Source organism: Mus musculus, chromosome 13 (assembly GCF_000001635.26).
Source record: "Mus musculus strain C57BL/6J chromosome 13, GRCm38.p6 C57BL/6J".
NCBI lineage: Eukaryota > Metazoa > Chordata > Mammalia > Rodentia > Muridae > Mus > Mus musculus.
In genome coordinates, this window is record NC_000079.6 from 41,762,332 (window position 1) to 41,783,281 (window position 20,950).

A 20,950-nucleotide genomic window follows, 5' to 3' on the forward strand; every position below is an offset into this window, starting at 1 on the left:
GAGCCTGTCTATCAGTTGTGGCTACTTCTGAATCTGATAGCCATCTACCCGTGTCTTAGGGCTTCTATTGCAGTGATAAAACACCATGACAAAGGGCAGCTCCGGGAGGAAAGGGCTTATTTTCCGTATATTTCAGGTGACAATCCATTACTGAGGGAAGTTGGGATACAACTCTTGCTCTCTATGGCTTGTTCAGCCTTTCCTGTACAGCCCACGATTACCCATCTGAGGTGGCACCACTCACAATGATTGTATGCTTCCACGAGTCCCTAATTAAGGCAATGCTCTGTAGACTAGCCTACAGGTTAATCTCATGGAAGTGTTTTCCCAGTTAAGATTCCTTCTTGTTAGATATGTATCGGTGTGTATCAAATAAAAATTGACAAAACTCAACTAACAAGGCAGAGAATGAAATCTGGTGCCCTAAGCTTGGGGCTGATGGTCTAACTACTAAGAATCTTGAGGAAGAACTGTACTGTGGTGCAAGTAGATCCCATGCCCACTTAAGCATAATAACCATTTCCCCCTAAAGAATATGGGTGAGAGCCGGGCAGTGGTGCCGCACACCTCTACACCCAGCACTTGGGAGGCAGAGGCAGGCGGATTTCTGAGTTCGAGGCCAGCTTGGTCTACAAAGTGAGTTCCAGGACAGCCAGGGCTATACAGAGAAACCCTGTCTTGAAAAACCAAAAAAAAAAAAAAAAAAAAAAGGATATGGGTGATTATAACCAAATCTCTAAGCAAGCGCTTTAGTCCCACATGTGCAAACCCTAAACCCTAACCCAGGAATACAAGAAACATGAAAAAAAAATCTTTATAGAAATGCGGTTTTATTTACTCATAAAGAATGAAATTACATCCTTTGCTGGACAATGGAGGTACGCAGAGACCATCAAATTAAGGGAAATAAGCCAAACTTAGAAATACAAATGTTTATTTTTTTCTCATATGTAGATCTTAGATTATATTACAGATACATGGACCCATGCATGTACATGTTCCATGTGTGTGTGTCTGCATGTCTGTCTGTGTGTATGTGTCTGAGAGGTGGGGGAAGATGAAATCAGAAGGGAAGCTGGTAGGAGGAGCAGGAGTTGGGCAAGGGTGGGGAGGTGATGGTCTTGGGAGGCAAATATGGTTAAAACACATGAATTATTTTTACAAGACCCTGTTCTGTGTAAAACAAATATACAGCAGTGACAAAGCTGGACTTAAAAGCCCCCAGAGAAAGGAAAGGGCTCATGAGCTCTTGTGAGTCACCTGATCAGTTGAGGAGCTTGTATAGAAGCACCCTTGGCTCCCTCAGTTAGCCTTTGTCCCAGCTAAAGTCCTGCTTGCATATGGTATACACACTGACTTCCCAATAACTCATCTGTGCCTCCCTTCAAACCAGTATCCAAATGGAAGAGCCATTTGACAGCCCCTTACGTTCCACATTAATTGGTAACTCCCACCCCAAATGTTTGCTCTGAAGAGGGGTAGACTTCCCACCACTTGTTATAAATTATTCTCACTGCCCCAGCGAGTTTGCTGCCATTTTTTTTATTAGTTGTTATTATAAAGTTAGCTGCCGCTAGGTTATATTTCTGTACACTTCTAAATCAAGGGAAAAATAGGTCAGAAATCACTGAAAACAATTAGCTTATTAAAAATACGTACTTTTTTTTTTAAAGAGAAGTGGGGATTATTGAAAAATGGCCCAGTATTTGGTATTGGGAGATCTAGAAGAAGCCGGCACTGTCTTCATTTCGACAACTACTTTTTCTTTTTTTTTTTTTTAGTGTTTCTTAAACTTTTTTTTAATTAGGTATTTTCTTCATTTACATTTCAAATGCTATCCCAAAAGTCCCCCATACCCTCCCCCCAATCCCCTACCCACCCAGCAACAACTACTTTTAAATTATTATTTTTGGTCTTCTAATGACAGGGTCTTACTCTGCAGTCCAGGGCAACCCTGAATTCACGATCTTCCTGATTTAGCCTCCAGAATGCAGGGAATGCCCTGTGTGCACCACTACTCCAGCTTGGTCATGATTTTGACGTTTGGAGCATGTCATCTGTGTCTTCCCCATACCCCTAGAAGGTAAAGAGAGTTTATGCCCCCATGTTCTTGTCCCCACACCCATTCTCTAAATGGTCCAGCAACAAGTTTAGACAAGCTTGTTGAGCCTTTTTGGTCAGAAACAAAATGTGGAGGTCAATCAAAAGTAACAGGAGATGTCAGCCTTTTAGAAAACCAGGAGATCCCAAGAGAAGCTCCCTTTATATCCTTTATTAAAACTATGCAACATTCTCCGTCCTTTCTATCTCCCCAAGCAAGTCCACCCCTGATCCAAAAAGAAATAATAATAATAATAATGAGGATAATAGAAAGATGACCGGTTCTTAAGTTTCTTCTTCCATGGCTCTTGGAAAATAGTACGTCATCAATTCTTCTTCATCTGTGGCTTTGCTATGGCACCTGGACAGACAGACACAGAGACACCTCAGAGAGGTTTCCCTAAGGAGTATTCTTGAGTGGGTAGTGATTCACACTGATGGGGTAAATCAAAAACACCTTTTCACACGGGGAGGAAAAACTCTGATAAACAACCATTACTGCTTCAGAGACAAGAAGCAAGCTAGTCCCCTGCCTTGTGGGTCAGTGTGTGGTTAGCCAGATACTCAGTAATGCTACTGGTCTGTATGGTACTCTCAAATCAGCTCCCCTGTGCTGCTGCTTTGTAAGAGTGCAGTGTGCTGTATGCATCCATGGGAAAATGCAGAGACTTTACAGAGGGAGATAAAGAGACAGCATCAAGTTAGAGAGGAACTAGAAAAATGGCAGTCTTCCTAAATGGGGTCTTCCATGGCTTCTCCCAAATCAGTTTCTATCAGTATTGTCACAGGATTGGTTTCAGGTAAGCACATTATAGGATCATTCTTCTGTTGAAACTGTAGTATGACATATCTAGAATGGGTTCCACTTAGCCAACAAGTTGGCAGCTCCATATTTCATGGTCACCAGTGTTGGCACAAGCTTTGAAGTTGATGACCTCTCTGTAGCTCATTAGCCATTGTGCCTGTTTGCCAAATGCTATCACTTCTACTTTGAATTTTATTTTCTCAGCTCAGACTCTTCCTCCTCGTGGGAATCAGAGCCATGGCGGCTGTGGTCTGCAGTGTCTCATGCTCCAGATTCCAGCAGAGCAGCAGACAGCAGGAGAGCGAGCAGACAGCCTACAGAATGGGAGGCCAGCATGGCCAGCCCTGCTTCAGTCGGGGGTTAATACCTCGCCTATATAAAGAACTCAGAAAATTAAACTCCCCCTAAACAAAGCTATCAACTCAAAAGTAGGCTAATGAACTAAATAGTTCTCAAATAAGGAAACATAGTCAATAAATATTTTAAAAATTGCTCAACTCTCTCAGCCATCAAGGAAAGGCAAAATAAAATTCCATTTCATCCCAGTCAGCAGCATGGCTATAATCAACGAAACAAGCAACAACAAATTTGGTTAGAGTGTTGGGGAGGAACCCTTGCTCACTTCTAATGGGAATGTGAACTGGGATCATCCCTATGAACATCTATATGAAGGTTTCTTAATAACAACATAGCAATTCTAAAACTATAACTACCATGCAACCTCCCTGTACCACTTCTTGGCATATACAAAAAAAGACTATATTCTATCATGGAACTATTTGGGCATCCATCCACGCTGACTGGTGTTCTAATCACAAATTAGAAGATGGTTGCATTTAAATGTCCTCAGCAGATGAATTGATAGTGAAAACGAGGCACACATACTCAGTGGGAAGCTACTCAGCTGTAAAATTGCCAAAAAATACATGGATTGTAAATTCTAGTGAGCGACCCACACAAGTTTTCATGTGTAGATCCTAGTTTCTAATTTTTATACATGTGTGTATATTAGTGGGTTGTTTGAGTGTGGGTATAGGATTTGAAATCAGAAAGGTGATCAGGGGAGGGGAGATGGAGGAGGGCAATAGGACAGATATGACGTGGAAGTGGAATGGGGATGACAGAAGGCCCCAGCCAGGGATGGCAGAAGGGTAGGAATGAAGAATGTATAAAAATGTCACAATGAAGCACAGTGTGCTGTATGTTATTTCAAAAGCAAACAGACACAAAGAAGGTCCCAGACTGAATTCATCCTTCAGATGGCCACCTCCTGCACGTGTATTTTCAACAAATATACATTATAGCTGAGAATATAACCATTTGTTGCCTACCTATGTGTCTGGCCTGTCATCATCTCCTTTGCCTGTCACACAAGGCCTTTGGAATGGATGAACTTGGCAAACTACTGGCTTCCACTCTTCCCAAAGCTAAGACTCATCTGATAACATCTGAATCCTACAGCCGAGTTTCCCCTGTTTTGCTGTAGCCCATGGGCCTGCCTATCTGTGGTCCCTACCAAAGCATCAGTATTTGGTTAGATGCAATGATCTGTCATTGTCCTTTGTTCTGTGACTATGTAAGTTCATGTAACTTCTTCAATAGAAGAGGATTATACATCACTCGGGCAACCTGAATCCATGGTTCTGGGGCCATGCTCATTCATATTTGACACAGAATAAACTATGTCTTGTACTTTAGAAGGAGAATCGCACTTTTTATGGACAGAAGGAATTCACATTTTCACAGTTTATGTCCCTCAAAGCCCCCATTGGGGTGAGCAAAGACCCTTATAGGATGTCACCTCTCATGCTGGGAGGGATATCACTTTGGGTCCTAAAGTTGTAAAGAAGATTTGGTATTTGAGTTAAATTAGATGGTATTTGAAGGAAGAGAGGAAACACTTGGAGTCCTCTGAGGGAATGCCAATTTGCACCAGGCTTTTGTTCTGCCAGTGTTCATAGGACCCACCTGAGCCCTACGTACAAAGGTACCTAGTAGTGTGGCCTTCTGGTTTGGACTCAGTTTTCCTCTGGTTTAGGGGAAGAGCAGAGAACAGGTAAGGAGTGTCTGTGGACTGCGGATGAGAAAGAAGCACTGACCCCATTTCCAGTGATTGATCTTCTCGCCAAACAGGTAGATGCCGGCGACTAGGATGTAAGCGGCTGAGAAGAAGATGATAATACCCAGTGGGCTGAGGGAGTCAAACACGGGGTACACCCAGTTTCCAGTCTGAACGTAGCGCCACAGGATCCTGCGGGAACAAGAAGTCAAGATGACTGTTAGCATCACGGAAGCCAGCAAGGTACTTTCACCTCAGGTTCAGCGGGACACTGGAAGACGGCAGGTGAAAAGCAGGCATGGGGAACATCCGTCATGTGAAGTGTCCCCACAGATCTGGGAGTCAATCAGTCATCTCCCAGCATCATATGTTGTTTTAATAAGTCATCTTGTTTCATGGAATGAGGGGAGCTTCTCCCTATTTAATACTCTGTAACCCATCTTGGTGAATGGATAAGAGAAGCCCCCACATATCATCAGCGAAGGAAGGTATGTGAGTCCATGACTGTACTGTTGCTTTCTTTCAGATGGACAGCTGGCTGAGACACTGGATCTGTAAGCTAAAGCAATGGTGTGTGTTGTTGTTGGTTTTGGTACCTAAGAGGGCAGCGTGGCTCTCAGCTCTCCACGTCTTGTTGGCACAGGAGGGGAAGAGGTGGTGCATTGTAGCCCTTAGACAGGATGCCTGGAGGTTATGTGTTATCTCTGACTTTAGCTCAGGAGTTCTTAGGGACCGAGCACTAGGTAGGAATGGATGAATGGGCGGGGAGGCTCACACCTCACTCACATGAGGATAGGATGTAAGTTGTTTCTATGAGCCAAAGGAATGAGAAGAAATGCTGGGAGAGAAGCCATGATGTCTAAGTGAAGCCTAAAAACTGCACTCTGCTGGAAGCCAACAGCTTTGAAGATGCCAAAGTCTGGGATAACTTAAAACCCAGAATATGTGTTAAGGGACGATGCCACCTCGGCTGCAGCTTACAGCTGTTAAGTGAATTCAATCTGGAAGAGGATCCTGTGACTTAAATGTTCAGTCTGCCACCTATTAGCTGAATTACCTCCAGTGGTTTATTAATTCTGCTGGTGTAGACTCAGGAGCCGGGGGTTGGGGGGCTCCAAACATACACACCTCATCAAACGGCTGCAAGAATTACCAGAGTGAAACATGTGTTTGTTACCGGTGTATGTCTTGTGTAAGATACATAAGGTAGTATGTAGTGCCTGGCATGAGGGAGTTTAACAAGCATTCCTAAGAGGCCATGTTCACAGAGTGACAGGTCAGCAGAGTTCTCTTATAAGAGGGAAAATAGGCCCGGCCTGAGAAACGGAACTCCAGTGTGGTTATTGGAGTTCAGACAGAAACATGAAGCTTTGTGCTTATGTAAGCCATCAGAAACCTGAATGCAATCTCTTAACGTTTCAAATACATTCAGTTTGGTAAGTGTTTTGTGGACCAGGGCTAATAGTTGGGACCAGGACTAGGGCGAGGCAAAGGGGGAACTGGAGTCTGGAATTCAAAAGTTCATCTCTATGCATCAAAAGACACTGTCATCAGTGTAGAGGTGCTGTCAATAGGATGCCGGAAAATGTGTGCAAATCATATGTATATTAAATGGTTAACATTTAGAATATATAAATACTTTGCCTAATTCAAAAATACTCACAAAAATCCTAATTAGAAATAGATGATTGTCTTGGATAGACATTCCACAAAGAACATACGCAAGGAATAGGACAGCATCAAAAGGTATCAGGTGTCCCTAATATCTGGAGAATGCAGATCAAAACCATGAGCTACCACATCATTTCACAGATTGTCTACTATTAAAATAAAAACTCAAACAAACCACAGTGGCTACGTGATTTTGAGGATATAGAAAAGTTGGGGCCTTTCTCTACCATCAGCTAGGAAAACTATGGAAGTTTTTCAGCGAGTTAAGAAAGGTTTTCAACTGCCCCAGAAATTCTACTGTTGGGTTATACACTCAAAGACTTGAAATCAGGGACCCAACAATATCTGAACAGTAGGGTTTATAGCCCAAAGGTAGAGAGAGTCCACTGATGGGTGAATAGAGGAACAAAATGTAACTTAAAAAAGAAAAATTTGAACCTAGGTTACAACATGGGTGTAAACTGTGAAGGTGCTATGGTAAGAAAAGGACTCATATAACTCCATTTATAAGAGGAGACCGTGGTGTCAGAGTCATAGAGCCAGAAGGGTCGATGGTGAGTGTGAGGAGGCGGCAGAGAAGAGAATGGAGAGATGTTGAGTGGGCTCAGTTGTGGTGGGGAACGGTGCTGGTGGCTGTACATGAACGTACTTAATGCCACCGAAGTACACACTTTAAACAAGGAAAATGGTCAATTTTATCCCATGTATATTTTGTCACATTTAAAAAGTCATTTTAGGGCCACTGTGATAGCTACTTTTATGTCGACTTGACACAAGCTAGAGTCATTTTTTTTCCTTTAGAGTCACTTTTGAAGAGGGAACCTCAATAGAGAAAATGCCCCCACTGAACTGGTCTGTGGGCAAGCCTGTAATGCATTTTCTTGATTAATGGTTGATGTGGTCAAGCCCAGCTCACGGTGGGTGGTGCCACCCCTAGGCAGGTGGTCCTGGTTCTTTAAGAAGCAGGTGTTGAGAAAACCATGGGCAAGCAATTTAGTAAGTAGCATCGCATCTTACTTCCCACCTTCAGGTTCCTGCCTCGACTTTCTTCCGTGAGACGGTGACCTGGGAGTTGTACGGTGAAATGCACCCTTTTCTTACCCTAGCTTTGGTTTTAGTAAACTTTATTAATTATTAAAATGACCCAGCCAGACTACAATAACCAAGGCAGAGCCCTATGGATGATTTAATCAGCTTTTGCACAGTTACTGGGGGATTACCCCTAAATCTATTTTTCTAATCACTGGACTGTCTACTTTCCAAGTACTTGCTGTTTGAATCTTGCTCAGGTTGCGTCAGCTCCAGCAATCTGTCCTTAGGGATGGGGGCAGAGCGGAAGGTGAGGGGTGGTGGTGATTTCAGTTGGGCGCGTGTTCCTGGTCCATCATATCTTGTGGAGACCTCCTGTTCTCTCCATCTTCCTCCTCCTTCACCCTCCTTTCTCCTTCACTTTCTCTCCTTTCTTTTCCTGGTTCCTACCTGTGACCTCCAGCCCGGTAACTGAAACTGCTGCTTCTTCTATTCTCCCCAGTAATTGGCTGTAGCCACCTTTATTTAACCAATAGTTTTAAATTGGGGAGCAAAGTTTACTTAGCATCACTTGCTGTACATGAGTATCTTCTAGTCGGTGGACAACCAGATCTTGGGGGGTTTCAGCATTTAGCATTAGAATACATAGCAACGCCAGGGCAACCCCCAACAGTGGTGTTTTATCAAAGCAACATAAATCCTACCTAAGATGGACAGCATCAGTCTTAGGGTCAAGCAAGTGTAGCTTTGGTGTTTGGTCCCTAGTCTTGCCCTGCTGTGATCATTTGTCTACCAAACCACCCAGCTGTTCCCTGCTATGTGGATGCTGCGATGACTGTAACAAAATAATATCATCATCATCATTGACACTAGAATAAAGATGTGCAAGGCAGAGATGCGTTGTGGGCTTTTCACAGTGCCTCTTGCCTGCATGGCTATCTTGTGGTACAGATCAGAATGGGAACAAGGGGCAGAAAACCAATATCCCCAAAGCAGGAATGCATCTCCGAGCAGAGGAACAGATTGTATTAGTTAGTTCACGGTGTTTACTTTAAATCCATGAAATCAAGGCTTCCGAATTCCCGTGTCCTTTTATGTGAGGCAGTCTGCACACAAGGGCATTCCCTGAAGGACCTGAGAAGTTTTGTTTTGTTTCACTTTTGTCTCCTTTCAGCATGAAGCTTCTGATCCCAGGGTTAGTAAATCAACTGTGCGTTTCCACAGAGAACATGCCCAAGAAGGGAGAGCTGTTAGATGACAGTAGGAAAAGCAGAAGAAAGCCAAGTGGAGTCAGGGGCAAGAATGTAGTGGTTGTTGAAGGCCATTCAACATCCAGTGAGTTAAGAAGAGTCACCAGGGCAGCTGGAACCATTTCTCTGTGGATTGCTTAAATACAGGGAGAAAAGAAGGAAGGAAGTAGGGAGGGGGAGAGAAAGAGGAGAGAGAGAAAGAGAGAGAGAGAGAGAGGCAGAGAGAGAGAGAGAGGCAGAGAGAGGCAGAGAGAGACAGAGAGAGAGGCAGAGAGACAGAGAGAGAGGCAGAGAGAGACAGAGAGAGAGGCAGAGAGAGACAGAGAGAGACAGAGACAGAGAGAGACAGAGACAGACAGACACACACACACACACAGAGAGAGAGAGAGAGAGAGGGAGAGACAGAGACAGAGAGAGAGAGAATAGTACACCTTGCTTGCATCTCACCTCTGTCTCCTGCATGGGCTGAATTTGGAACCTCACCCAGGCCATCCTGATATACCTTCTTTGGGTGTGAGGCTTCCTCCTGGTTAAAGACCATGGGGATTCTTGTCTGCCTGGCCTCAGCTGTCTGCTACATCCGCCATCTTCCTACCTCATCTAATCACGAAGACAAGAGAATTTCTCCAGTGTGGGCTTCCTGATCCTTCCCCTACTTTCTCCTTTGACTCCAGAAATGGCATCCTGAGGGGTCAGCTATCTGTATCCCCTCGCTCGCATCCCTTCAGAATGTAGGCAGTGATTTTCCTCTTGGTGGGTGGGTCTCAATCTTTCCAGTAGAGAGGAACTGCTTTTCTAGGGGAGGATGTATCCTAAAGATTTATGCATTTTTATGTGCATTGATGTTTTTTGTGCCTTGCCTGCATGTCTCTGGGAGGGTGCCAGGTCCTCTGGAACTAGAGTTAAAGACAGTTGTGAGCCACCATGTGGGTGCTGGGGATTGAACCCAGGTCCTTATAACCACTGAGCCATCTCTCCAGCTCCTAGAATTAGATTTTAATAGAATCTAAATATGGGATTTTTAAACTGACTATTTTAAAAACTATATCCCAAACTATTTCTTTCACCATTCGCTCTCATCTCTATTAGTAAAACCACTGTCCTGGCCACTATGTGACGATTCTTAAGCTTATCCTGAATGTGTCCCTTACATTTACCCATTACATGCCAATCAACTCATAAACCTATTCCACTCCTTCAACAATGCATTTCTGGTAGAGTCTTCACTTGGAAGAATCTGGCACCTTCTTTATACTGTTAATACTTCTAGTTTCTGTTATAAGCATTGTGATTGCTTTCTAATTGGTCCCCCAGTGGCCAACCCCTGAATGCTGATAGTAGAAGCACATTGTGTGACATCTTGGTCATTATTTTAATCCATCAACACGAAGGCTGGTAAGCATGGCTGTGGGAAACAGGGCAGGGATTCTAACCCTTGCTAAGACTGGAGTTTAAAAACCTTGCTTGACCATCATGATTGTTCTAGATGAAAGTTGCATTTCAGAAGTAGCAAACAGTGGCTGTAGGAAAGACTTCAGCGTGAGGCATTAATTGGAGGAGGAGAGAGTTCTAAGTGTAGAATATGACCAGCTGATCTGGACTTGGCTTGCTTCAGCATTCGCAACATGTACTGTTTTCTTGGGATATGATCTACATAGGAAGAGGGGATTTAAATACTATTATTCTTGAGGAACGCGATGGTTAGCATTGACTGTTAGTCTCATAGGATCTGGAGTAGCCTAGGAGGCAAGCCTCTGATCAATACCTGTGATGGATCACTCAGACTTGGTTATGGCCTAGTTATGGTTTTATTTCAGTGAATCAATGCCACAATGACGGGAACTCTTATAAAAGGAAAACGTTTCATTGGGGCTGGCTTACAGTTCAGAGGTTCAGTCCATTGTAATCGTGGCGGGAAGCATGGCAGCAGGCTGGCAGACATGGTGTAGGAGAGATAGCTGAGAGTTCTCCCTCCAGATGCACAGCAGCAGACTGCCACATTGGGCCTGGCTGGAGCATCTGAGACCTCAGAGCCCACCCCCAGTGACACATTTCTCCCAACAAGGCCACACCTCCTAATAGTGTCGCTTTCTGTGAGCATATGGGGCTAATTGTTTTGTTTTGCTTTTTTTCTAAATCACCATAGTTGGGCATGGCTAGGAAAGATTATCTTGATTAGGTTAAATGATGTGGGAACAGCCACCCTAAAAGTGAATGGTACCATCCACTAGTCTGGAAAACTACACTGTACAAAACAGAGAAGGTTAGCTGGCTCGCAAGTATTTATTATCCCCCTCTTGCTGGTTGTGGGGTGCAGCGTGGACAGCTTGTTGCCCTTCTAAACCTGCTTGGTCTTTGGGCTCTCAGACCCTATATATGCCTTCCACAATGCCTTCCCACACCATTCCCTCCTTCTCTGTGTTCTTACAGCTCCATGTTTTCATTTCATCTTAGCACTTTCTAGCCCGACCTCCTGTAGTCTGTCCGCACGGCTCATTTCCACTAAGTAAGTATCAGTACTCTGCAGGCTGGAGCCTGACCTTATATGAGTTCACTTTTAAGGACCAGTTCTGTACCAGGGTAAATATGTGTTCAAATCCCCCTTTTAAAGAGGAATAAGGCCAGCGAGACAGGACATTCCTTTCCCTACCCCTCACCATTGCTTCAGACAGAGTAGGGTGAGGTGTTTCACGGTTAGGGGGCGGGAAGGAATGAGCAAGCAACCAGATTTATAGGTGACTAAAACTTTCCAACGGAAATGAAAGATTTTCTAGCCTCACTCCTCTGCAGGGCCAGACTGCCAATGTTGCAACCTGAAAAGTAGTAGCAGAAAGTGAACAACACCCTGGGGAGGGGGGTAAGGGGGCAATCCCCAGGTGTCTATGTGGATATATTTAGGTTTCTAAACTGTGGTTTTATTGGAATGGTGTCTCTCTGGTGCAGAGTTAGCACCTCCTTACAGACTCAAGTTTGTTTCTCATGCCCCCTATGGCCCAGTCCATGTTCAGAATCTCATTCTTGCTATGCAACCTCTCCATCTGACCATCTCAATTGGTAACCAACCCCCTCCACTGGAGCTGACCTATAGCACTTCTCCATGGGTGTCTACTGCTGTGGAACTTACTATGGCCCCGTGTGCTCATGAGGGTCTGAAGATGCATTGTGTTTAGCGGGGCAGGGATGGCAGGCAACAGAGTCACATGCCTTCTTACTGGGGACTGAACTGAACTGTGAAAGTATCTACCCTGAGACAATGACAAAATGCCCTCAGCTATACTGTATTCCATTTATTCTAGGACAAAGGTCGGTCTAAAGCTACTTGTACCTGTGGTCTCTTGTATCCAAACCTAGCTCTTTCTCCATAGTGTGCACACTAGCCAAGCGTCTGCTCCATTCCCAGAGTAAGTAAAACCACCACCATGCTGGAGGTAAATGGGCGGCCATAAAGCTTGTCCTAATCTCAGCACTTTAAAATCTTTCTTAAGGGTTTCTTCCAAGATTTCTACTTGAACCTCATTCCTTCTCCCACAGGGGTTAAGACCTCATGACCTTATGACCTTATGACCTCATGACCTTATGACCTCATGACCTTGAGGAAGGTATTTAACCCAATGCACCACCGATGTTCAGAGGCCAGCTGAAATCTAAGTCACCTTCCTCCATTTGTGATCCCAAATCTAGCGTAGTTTCTGAACATCTGGATGATAGGACGCTCCTGAGTTTCTACCTCTCCATTTCCTCAGCCCCATCTCCACACTTCCGCCGTGGTCACCTGACTTTCCTTCCTACTTAACTCAAGGTACTTATTGACTTTGTGACTTTGACTTTAAGACTTTTTCTTTCCTTCTTAAGATTTGTTTATTTCATGTATGTGACTACACTGTTGATGTCTTCAGACACACCGGAAGATGGCATTGGATCCCATTACAGATGGTTGTGAGCCACCATGTGGTTGATGGGACTAGAACTCAGGACCTCTGGAAGAGCAGTCAGTGCTCTAACTGTTGAGCCATCTCTCCAGCCCTGCTTAAAACTTTTTCAGAGCAGAAAAGCACTCTGTTTGCAAATGCAAGTTCACTGACATGTATTCATGACCTAGCTTTCCCTGTCCTCCAATTCTGCTATGCCCCTGCCTCCTTAGCCCTTCAGAGCTCTTATTACTTCTACCTCATCTTTTCTCGCATTTCTTCCAAGATCATCTTACTTTTTCTCTGGACCTCAGCTTAAATGATTCTTCCCTTTAGAAAGCCAGCCCTGACCATCAGCCTAGATAGAGTACCCTGGTCTCCCTTCCACCAATTTCATTCTGTGTCTTCTTTGTCCTTTGTCCCTTCTCATTCCCAGACAGCCCCTAAGAGCCACAGGCTTCTTGTACCATCCTGTGTGCTCAGTATCTAAGTCATACAATATGGCTTCAGGATCCCTCTTAATGGTGTCCACTACAAATGGTCCTCAGCTAAGGTTTCAATCTCCTAATGTGTTCCTTTGTTAAAATTCAAAGACCCCCCCCCCCCAAGTAGTGGAGAACAGTGTGGAAATTATATTATGCAAGGACTTTCTTTGAGAGAAAAGGAAGAAAGACTTTAGCATTCAGGGGAAATTGAGGAAGGGTAGGAGGAAGATAGAAAGATTATGGGACGGAAAATGAGGCCATGAAGTTCTGGGTACCAAGCTGGTGACTTCTATGAAATCTCCCATGTCCTTTGAAATGTCATCTTGTGCTCTGCTCTCATTGTTAACAGAGCACCGCACTAAATGGCTTCCTATAGAGAGACTGTGGCAATGATCCAGAGTGTCCTATGGCCTTGGTATTTAGGTCCTCTACATGGATGTATGGCCCTTTCAGGCTTGAAATGGTGCCATATGCAAAGGCTGTGGAATGTAGGGCTGGAGATACAGTGCACTGGTAGAGTACTAGCCTACCATACATGAGGTCCTCAGTTCAACCACAGCATCATAAAACTGAGCAAGGTGACTGTGGTGGTGTCAATGAAAATGACCACCACGTAGGGAGTGGCATTATTGAGAGGTGTGGCCTTGTTGGAGTGGGCATGGCCTTGTTGGAGAACATGTGTCACCGAGGGTAGGCTTTAAGGTTTCAGATGCTTGAGCTAGGCCCAGTGTCATTTTCTTTCTGCTGCCTGCCAATCCAGGTGTGGAACTTTAGGCTCCTCCAGCACCATGTTTGCCTTCACGCCCCCATACTTCTGGCTATGATGATAATGGACTAAACCCCCAAACCTGTAAGCCAGCCTCAATGAAATGTTTTCCTTTATAAGAGTTGCCATGGTCATTGTGTCTCCTCACAGCAGCAGAAGCCCCAACTAAGATAATGATACACTTCCACAATTCCGTCAACTGGGAAGTAGAGACAGGAAAATCAAGAGAAAATGAAGATCACTGGGTTATTCTTGGTCGTATAGATAGTTTGAGGCCAGAACGAGCTACATAAGATCTAGTCTCCAAAAAAAATAGACAAGCAACAAAAGACAAGAAGAAAGCAAGCTACAGAAGGAAGGGAACCAGATCATCCTCAAGCCACAGACACAAAGCCATGCCCATGCCCTTGACTGCAGACCACAGTGCAGCATTACAAAGAGTGACTGGCACCAGCTGACTGGAAGATGATGTCAAGGCGTTACTGGATTCATTTTCCGTGTTCTGCAGGTCTCTGGTGACGGCCCTCTGGGCCTTACCTCTGAGGCCTAAGATGTGACAAGAGAGTAGCATCTGGCTCCTCCCACCAAATGCCTTTTTAGATGGAGTGTGTATGGTTGCCTTGGATCATTCATTCATTCATTCATTCATTCAAACTCTAATTGCAAATGAAACTGAAATCAACATTTTCCCATACGTATGCCTGTATACTACTGAACAATAATTACTTTTCATGGTGGGGGGACAGGGAAGTTGTGGCTTGCCCTGTGTGTGCGTGTGCTCAAATGCTTGTGTGTATGTGTGTGCATGTGTGCCTGTGCACATGCATGCTTGTGTGTGTGTGTGTGTGTATGTGTATGCTCAAATGCTTGTGTGTATGTGTGTGTATGTGTGTGTTCAGGCATGCCCACGTGTCCTCTGAATATGATATTTTTATAAAATGAGTATTAAAATCAAACAATAAGAACCCGGCTCTCCTGGAAATTTAAAGGGTTAGATCACCAACTAAACCAACAAAAGGACTGATTTAATGGTATCCTCTATGGAATGTTGATTTGGGTCACAAACGACAAGTGTCATTTGACCCATTCTATGCCGTTCTTACCTGATGATGTAGGCAAAATTAAAAGCACCCAGCAAGGTGAGTCCTAGCTTCTTCGATGGATAGTTGTGTGGTCTGAGGATGGTTTCAAACAGTGAAAAGGGAAATATGGAGGTATGCTGTAGAAGGAAATATGACAATCTGTAAGGCAGAACTCCCCAGAGGCTCATAGTACCCACAATTCCCTTGCCCCATTCCAGGCTACCCATTTAGGCATCGCCAGGTTGGCTTTTCCAAAACCTGAGTCAGATCATTCTTCTTGGATGCCCAAGGCCCTCCTGTTACCTGCTATGTTGGTGTAGACTCCTCTGTTTGGTTTCTAAGGCCTTTGGAAATGTACTACCATCCTCTCTGACCTTACATGCTGCCTGCTGTGCCTTCCTAACACACGCACGCACGCACGCATGCACGCACGCGCGCGCACACACACACACATAAAAGCATGCACGCATGCACATGTGCACACACCAAGCACATACACTGACATACCCTCTCATCTACACACACTTACTTTCTCTTATGTGTATACCTACACCTAACCACCTTCCTTTCCCTTCCCACTTGGACAGGGCAATGTCCCTCATTCTCCATTGTATTCTGCATGCTGTTCTCAATCCAGACACCTCATCAGACTGTACTTCGTCTCCATAAGTGGGCTGGGTCTTTTCTGTGTATGTGGATGGATCCTCTATGCTCTTTAAAACTAATGCAATCCTTTATAGTGCTATCTGTGAATTCCCCATTGCTAACTTCCCTTAGTCTGCTGTCATTCTGTCTGGAGCCGTGTAGTCTCACACTTATATTGTGCATCCATAAGCCGGGGGGGGGGGGTGTGGAGCAGACAACACTCCACATTCTCTGCGTTCCCTACTGCCGCCAGCACTGAGTTCAGTCCTGCCAGGGATGGTAGGTACTGTGAATTATGCATATGGAGCATCCATACGGCTCCATCTGAAACTCCTAAAGTCCACCAGATCTTTCCTGAGTCTTCCCTTTTTATAACCATCTGCTTTGTCGTATCTTTCAAATACTTCAAAAACAAAACAGGACAAAAACCACACACACAGTCAAGTAAATGCACCTTTAGAGATGGTTGGTGGCAAAAACTACTGGGGCTGCTCCCTCCTGGGTTTTGGAAGCTACTCTAGGATTGGCCCTGGACAATGTTCCCTTGGTTTGCTGAAGACATTACAAAGCCCTTCAGTCACTCTGCACCCCGGTTTACACAGTTCTTCTCAGCCCCTTTGCTTCCAGATCCTCCCGATTCTGAGCCCCAATGACCGTCACCACCTGAATCACAGAGACCTTAGGGTTTGAGAGCGTCTGTGTGCTCCGGCCTAGCCTGTGGGGCTGGCACTTAGGTCTCTGGCTTCGGGCACTCCTTGTTGTCAGTCCCAAAAGGCTTGGGCTCAAGAGGAGTCATTAAGAGTTGGCAGCTTCTTTTGTCCCTTGTACCTATGGCCTCATTGGGAGATCAAGATGAGCTTCAGGGGACACAAATTGTGACAAGTTTTGTGACAAGTTTTGTGACAAGTGGGACTAGGTCAATACGGAGAAAATGACAAAGATGGGGTAGGAGCATCATTGGCTGGAATGTCACAGCCAGGGTCACATGTGGATAACACTGAACAGCCAAGCATCCTAAAGGCCTGGGATCCTCTGTTGTAGTAACAAGGCATGGCAGGTAACATAGCTTTTATGTACTTTTCCTGAACCTGGACCTGAATGTACTGACTGGCAAGATAGATGGGTCTGACTTTATAGTTTGCTGCTTTTGTGTGTTTTTCCAGTGAAGAAGCCTGATGCTTCTGGGCATAAGCTTCTAAATACCACCTTGCTAAAGTAGCTGAAGCCCTCTCCACTTGGGCTTTCTTGTTGTCAAATGGGGACAATACATGAGTCCTTGACAGCATCTGGTGACCACCTACCATGGCTGTCGCTATTATTATTGTGAATTCTATCTTTCTTATATGGAAACTCAGGGTGGAGTAGATGTTTAAGATATCCATAGCTCTGAGTCTATGGATGTCCCTAGCCTGTGCTTTGTGAGCAGCTATAGCATTCATTTTTGAGAATGGGGGCCGAGCCATTGTGGGTTATTCTGGGGACTCCCTACCCTTTCCGCTCCCGACCCCCAGGTACCAACACCCCCAAACACAGCAGAGTCTGATTCCTGATCAAACAGTGACTGATCTAAATATCGTCTATATCTAGAAGGAACTAAGGCATCTGTCTGCTCTGCACAGACACCTGCCTCTCTTCCAGCCTTTCCTCTGCAGTAGTTGGAGGGATCCAGCTTCTATTAAGAGTCATTAACAGGTTCATTATGCTGGCCATTGAGCTGACAGATTTTATTAACCTCGCCCACAACCAGAAGCTCCCTGTTGTCCGCACTAATGATCATTGGGAACAGAATTCCTGTGGAATAGTGCAGTATGTTTGCATTAGGAGTAAATGAGTTCATGGTGATTAATGCTTTTACAACCAACAACTTGGGAATGCATGGCTGGTCACCTCTACCGAGGTGCCTGCCCCTTTGCAAGTGACATTCAATTGGATTTCCAAATGAACTCTCCCCTGATGGCTTCTCGGAAAATTCACTTCCGTGATACCATTAGCGATGGTCCATAGATTGTGGCTCCATCCCAGTGAGAAAGGTCTTTAAAAGAATCACACTTTCTCACTGGGGCTTGAGATAGGCAGGAGCAAGGCAGGGAGACTCCAATCTATAGGCTTTGTAAATATCGAGCTACTGACGAGAGCCAAGCATGACACAGTAAACCTCTCAGTATTTCAGATGTACCCGTGTTTCACCTCATACTGAAATAAATTACATAACCTTTGCCAGAGAGCACATATATTTTTTTTAAATGGGGAAGAAAAGGAATTCAGCAAGAGAAAAAAAATCAAATATGCTTTCTGCTTCCAACAAAATCTAATAATTAGGCTGGGATTGACACAAATTAGAACGTTGCCAAAAATTACAGAAAACAGTGACTCATTCTGTATTTCAATTAACAGTTTCTCAGTTTCCCTTATAAACAGGGAAGCTGACAAAAATTAATTATCTCACAGGGGGTAAAATATTTCCTTCGAAAGTAAACAAAACATCACAGGCTGAAACAATAGGCATTATGTAAACACAGTGGGCGGAGCCAAGCTATCTCTCCTAGTCAATGAAGTTATCCTTGGGTGGATTCCTTCTTCCAAGGCGGCTTTCCAAAACTGAGGAGAATGCTATTTTCCTATTATTCCCTCCTGGTTGCTCCTCTTCCCCTATTCTTTCTATAATGCCAACCTCCATCAGAGTGCCTTGGAATCGGAACGATGTGTGTGAAATACTACTTTAAGTCTTAGTATAACAATTGCACCTTAGATTCTCTGGGGCTGTGAGCAAGGACCAGAATGCCCTGGCTCATAGACCGTTCTTTCTAAATGGTTTGCATGTGCGTTCCTATTCACCTCCTACTTGCAGAAAAGCAGCGGTTGCCATGGCCCTGACTAGGAACTGAACCTACAATGGACGCCTACTCTGCTTCATTCTCAAGCCATCCTCAGCCAATGAAGTAAGCAGCTTACTTACACTCGCCAGCTTTTGTTGTGCCAACTTTGCTCCCCAAGTTAATTGGTCAACATACGGCTAAGTATAAGCCTGCTATTGGGCAGTGGAGAGATTAAGGCAGGACTTCCTGGGAGGGAGAAAGGAACAAAAAGTAGATTGTTCCTTTTGCCAAGAGATGTTAGGAGACTGTCGTGACTTCAGACCTGGAAGGTATAGCTAACCAAACAGCTGAATAAGATTAGGTGGTTGGGTTAACTTAGATGACCTAGTAGAGAGTGGCGCCCAGCTAAGGCCTAAGCTTTGAAAAATTAAAAAAATCTCTATGTGATTATTTGGGGGAACTAGCTAGTTAAGGAATAACTGCCGCCATATTAATTTTTAGCATTAATAAATATATACAGAATATTAATAATCATTTTTTATATACAAGCTTCTTGGTTTCTGTTTTGTTTTTGTTTTTGGTCTTACTTATCAGCCCAGGAATTCTAGCCTGCTCATGTCATTGAGGTCCCAAAGGCTATATCTATAGGCCACCTGATCACTATGACTCTGGGGGATGGGATGGCGTTGAGTAGGACATTTAATTTTCTTCCCTGGGGGGAAATTACTAGGGAGACTGCATACTTTAAAAATCAGATGATGCCTTTAAAAGTGTTTTATCTTTGCTTCTTGCCTCTATTTCATTTCCTTGCCAGAATCTTGCCTTGATTGAGTTGACTCGACTAAGATTAATGAGCCAACGTCTGTCCTCTCTGGGCAGCTCTCCTGCAGTTTCTCCCTTAGATGCCCTTTCCCACCCAGGATGGCAGACTGCTATCTCACATGGGCTTCCGAGCTCGCGACATTTCCTCTGTTAAAACAATGCTTATTATCCAAGAGTCAACTATCAGTGCTAATTTTTCCCCAAACAGTAAAACATGTCCAAATTAGGTTAACTGGAGATGGATGACCCACTGTAAATGTGAGTGGCACTGTTCCAGGAGTCTCACATTAAATAGAAAAGAAAATGGAGTCGGAGCCCTCCCATTCTTCCTGTCTGCTTCCTGACTGTGAACACAATGTGACTTAAGCTCTTGCCACCATGGTTTCCCAGGCTTGGTGTCTCCCTCAACTGTGAGCCAACAGAAACCCTTCCTTCCTCAACTCCTTCTGTCAGGCATTTGGTTGTAGCGACAGGAACAGTGACTAATTTTTGTTATGGTGCTAAAGCGTGGATATTTTTAAACGAACTTTAGTGTGCTCATAAGACCTCATTTCTGGATACATAAAGATGACTCTTATGATAAACCAGACTCACCATAACGAATAAAAGGAATCAGCACAAAAACTCCTTGGGGAAAAACGCGACCAAAACATCAAGTCACAATTTTAAATATAAATGCAAAAGATGGAAAAATGAAGACCAAGCAAGCATTATTGAAGAATTGTTACTCCCAGGCTTGTCACATGGCTCGTCATTACAGCACTGGTGAGAGCTGGTTGGTTAATCCTGTTAGGGCAGTTTTGCCAACACCATACATTCCCCAGCTTTGACATGCTTCCTCAACTAGTGGCCCTCGCTGACTTTCTGCCTCAAATCTCCACAAAAAACCAGTGGAGGTCTTAGGCATGCAGCTGTGAGTATTTTCTATTCCCAAACTGAAGCCATCTGCATTGCAGACTCTGGTGGTTAAGAGCACTGACTGCTCTTCCAGAGGTCCTGAGTTCAATTCCCAGCAACCACATGGTGGCTCACAACCATCTGCAATGGGATCTGACACCCTCTTCTGGTGTGTCTGAAGACAGCGACAGTGTACTCATACTCTAAATAAGTAACAATAAAAATGCTATAGTTCTGGGGTTGTTTTGTTTTGTTTTGTTTATTAAAGGTGCAGTTTTGCTTGAAGTAAATCTAATAATAGGGTAATTCAGAAGTCCACACACAGGTCAGTCAGTTTTTACCTCTAGGAGATTTTTGGTTTTAACTCTTGTGTTTCTGCAATCTGCAAGCTTCTTCCCCAGTCTCAATCTTAGTTTTAAAAGAAGACTGCACTTGGAAAATAAACTTCTCTTACTTTCTAGGAACTCACTGGCAAGACTCACTGTAATTACAAAGTCACTGTGAAATCGCCTCGGGCGAGGGGTGGAGGATGGCGGCACATAAGCCACCCACAGACAGAGCTCCGGCTAGGTAGGCTGACACAGGTTGGCCACCTACAAAGAGAAGTTAAAATCC

At 44.3% G+C, this 20,950-nt stretch overlaps 1 protein-coding gene across 5 annotated transcripts in view; it reads right to left on the reverse strand.

Moving 5' to 3' along the window:
• Positions 1 to 813: 813 nt before the first annotated feature.
• Adtrp (androgen dependent TFPI regulating protein) overlaps positions 814 to 20,950 on the reverse strand; it is an 84,472-nt gene continuing 64,335 nt past the window's right edge. For 3 of the 5 annotated variants that reach the window (XR_003950421.1, XM_030247126.1, XM_006516835.2), the window contains 3 exons: positions 15,177 to 15,292; positions 5,005 to 5,156; positions 814 to 2,461 (listed from right to left, as the gene is read on the reverse strand). Coding sequence is in view for 4 of the 5 variants with exons in the window: in XM_030247126.1 (XP_030102986.1) it covers positions 2,427 to 2,461; positions 5,005 to 5,156; positions 15,177 to 15,292 (303 nt within the window). In the remaining variant the exon portion in view is untranslated. The remainder of the gene's footprint in view (positions 2,462 to 5,004; positions 5,157 to 15,176; positions 15,293 to 20,950) is intronic. The other 2 variants (NM_001145875.1, NM_175417.4) reach the window with 1 other exon arrangement.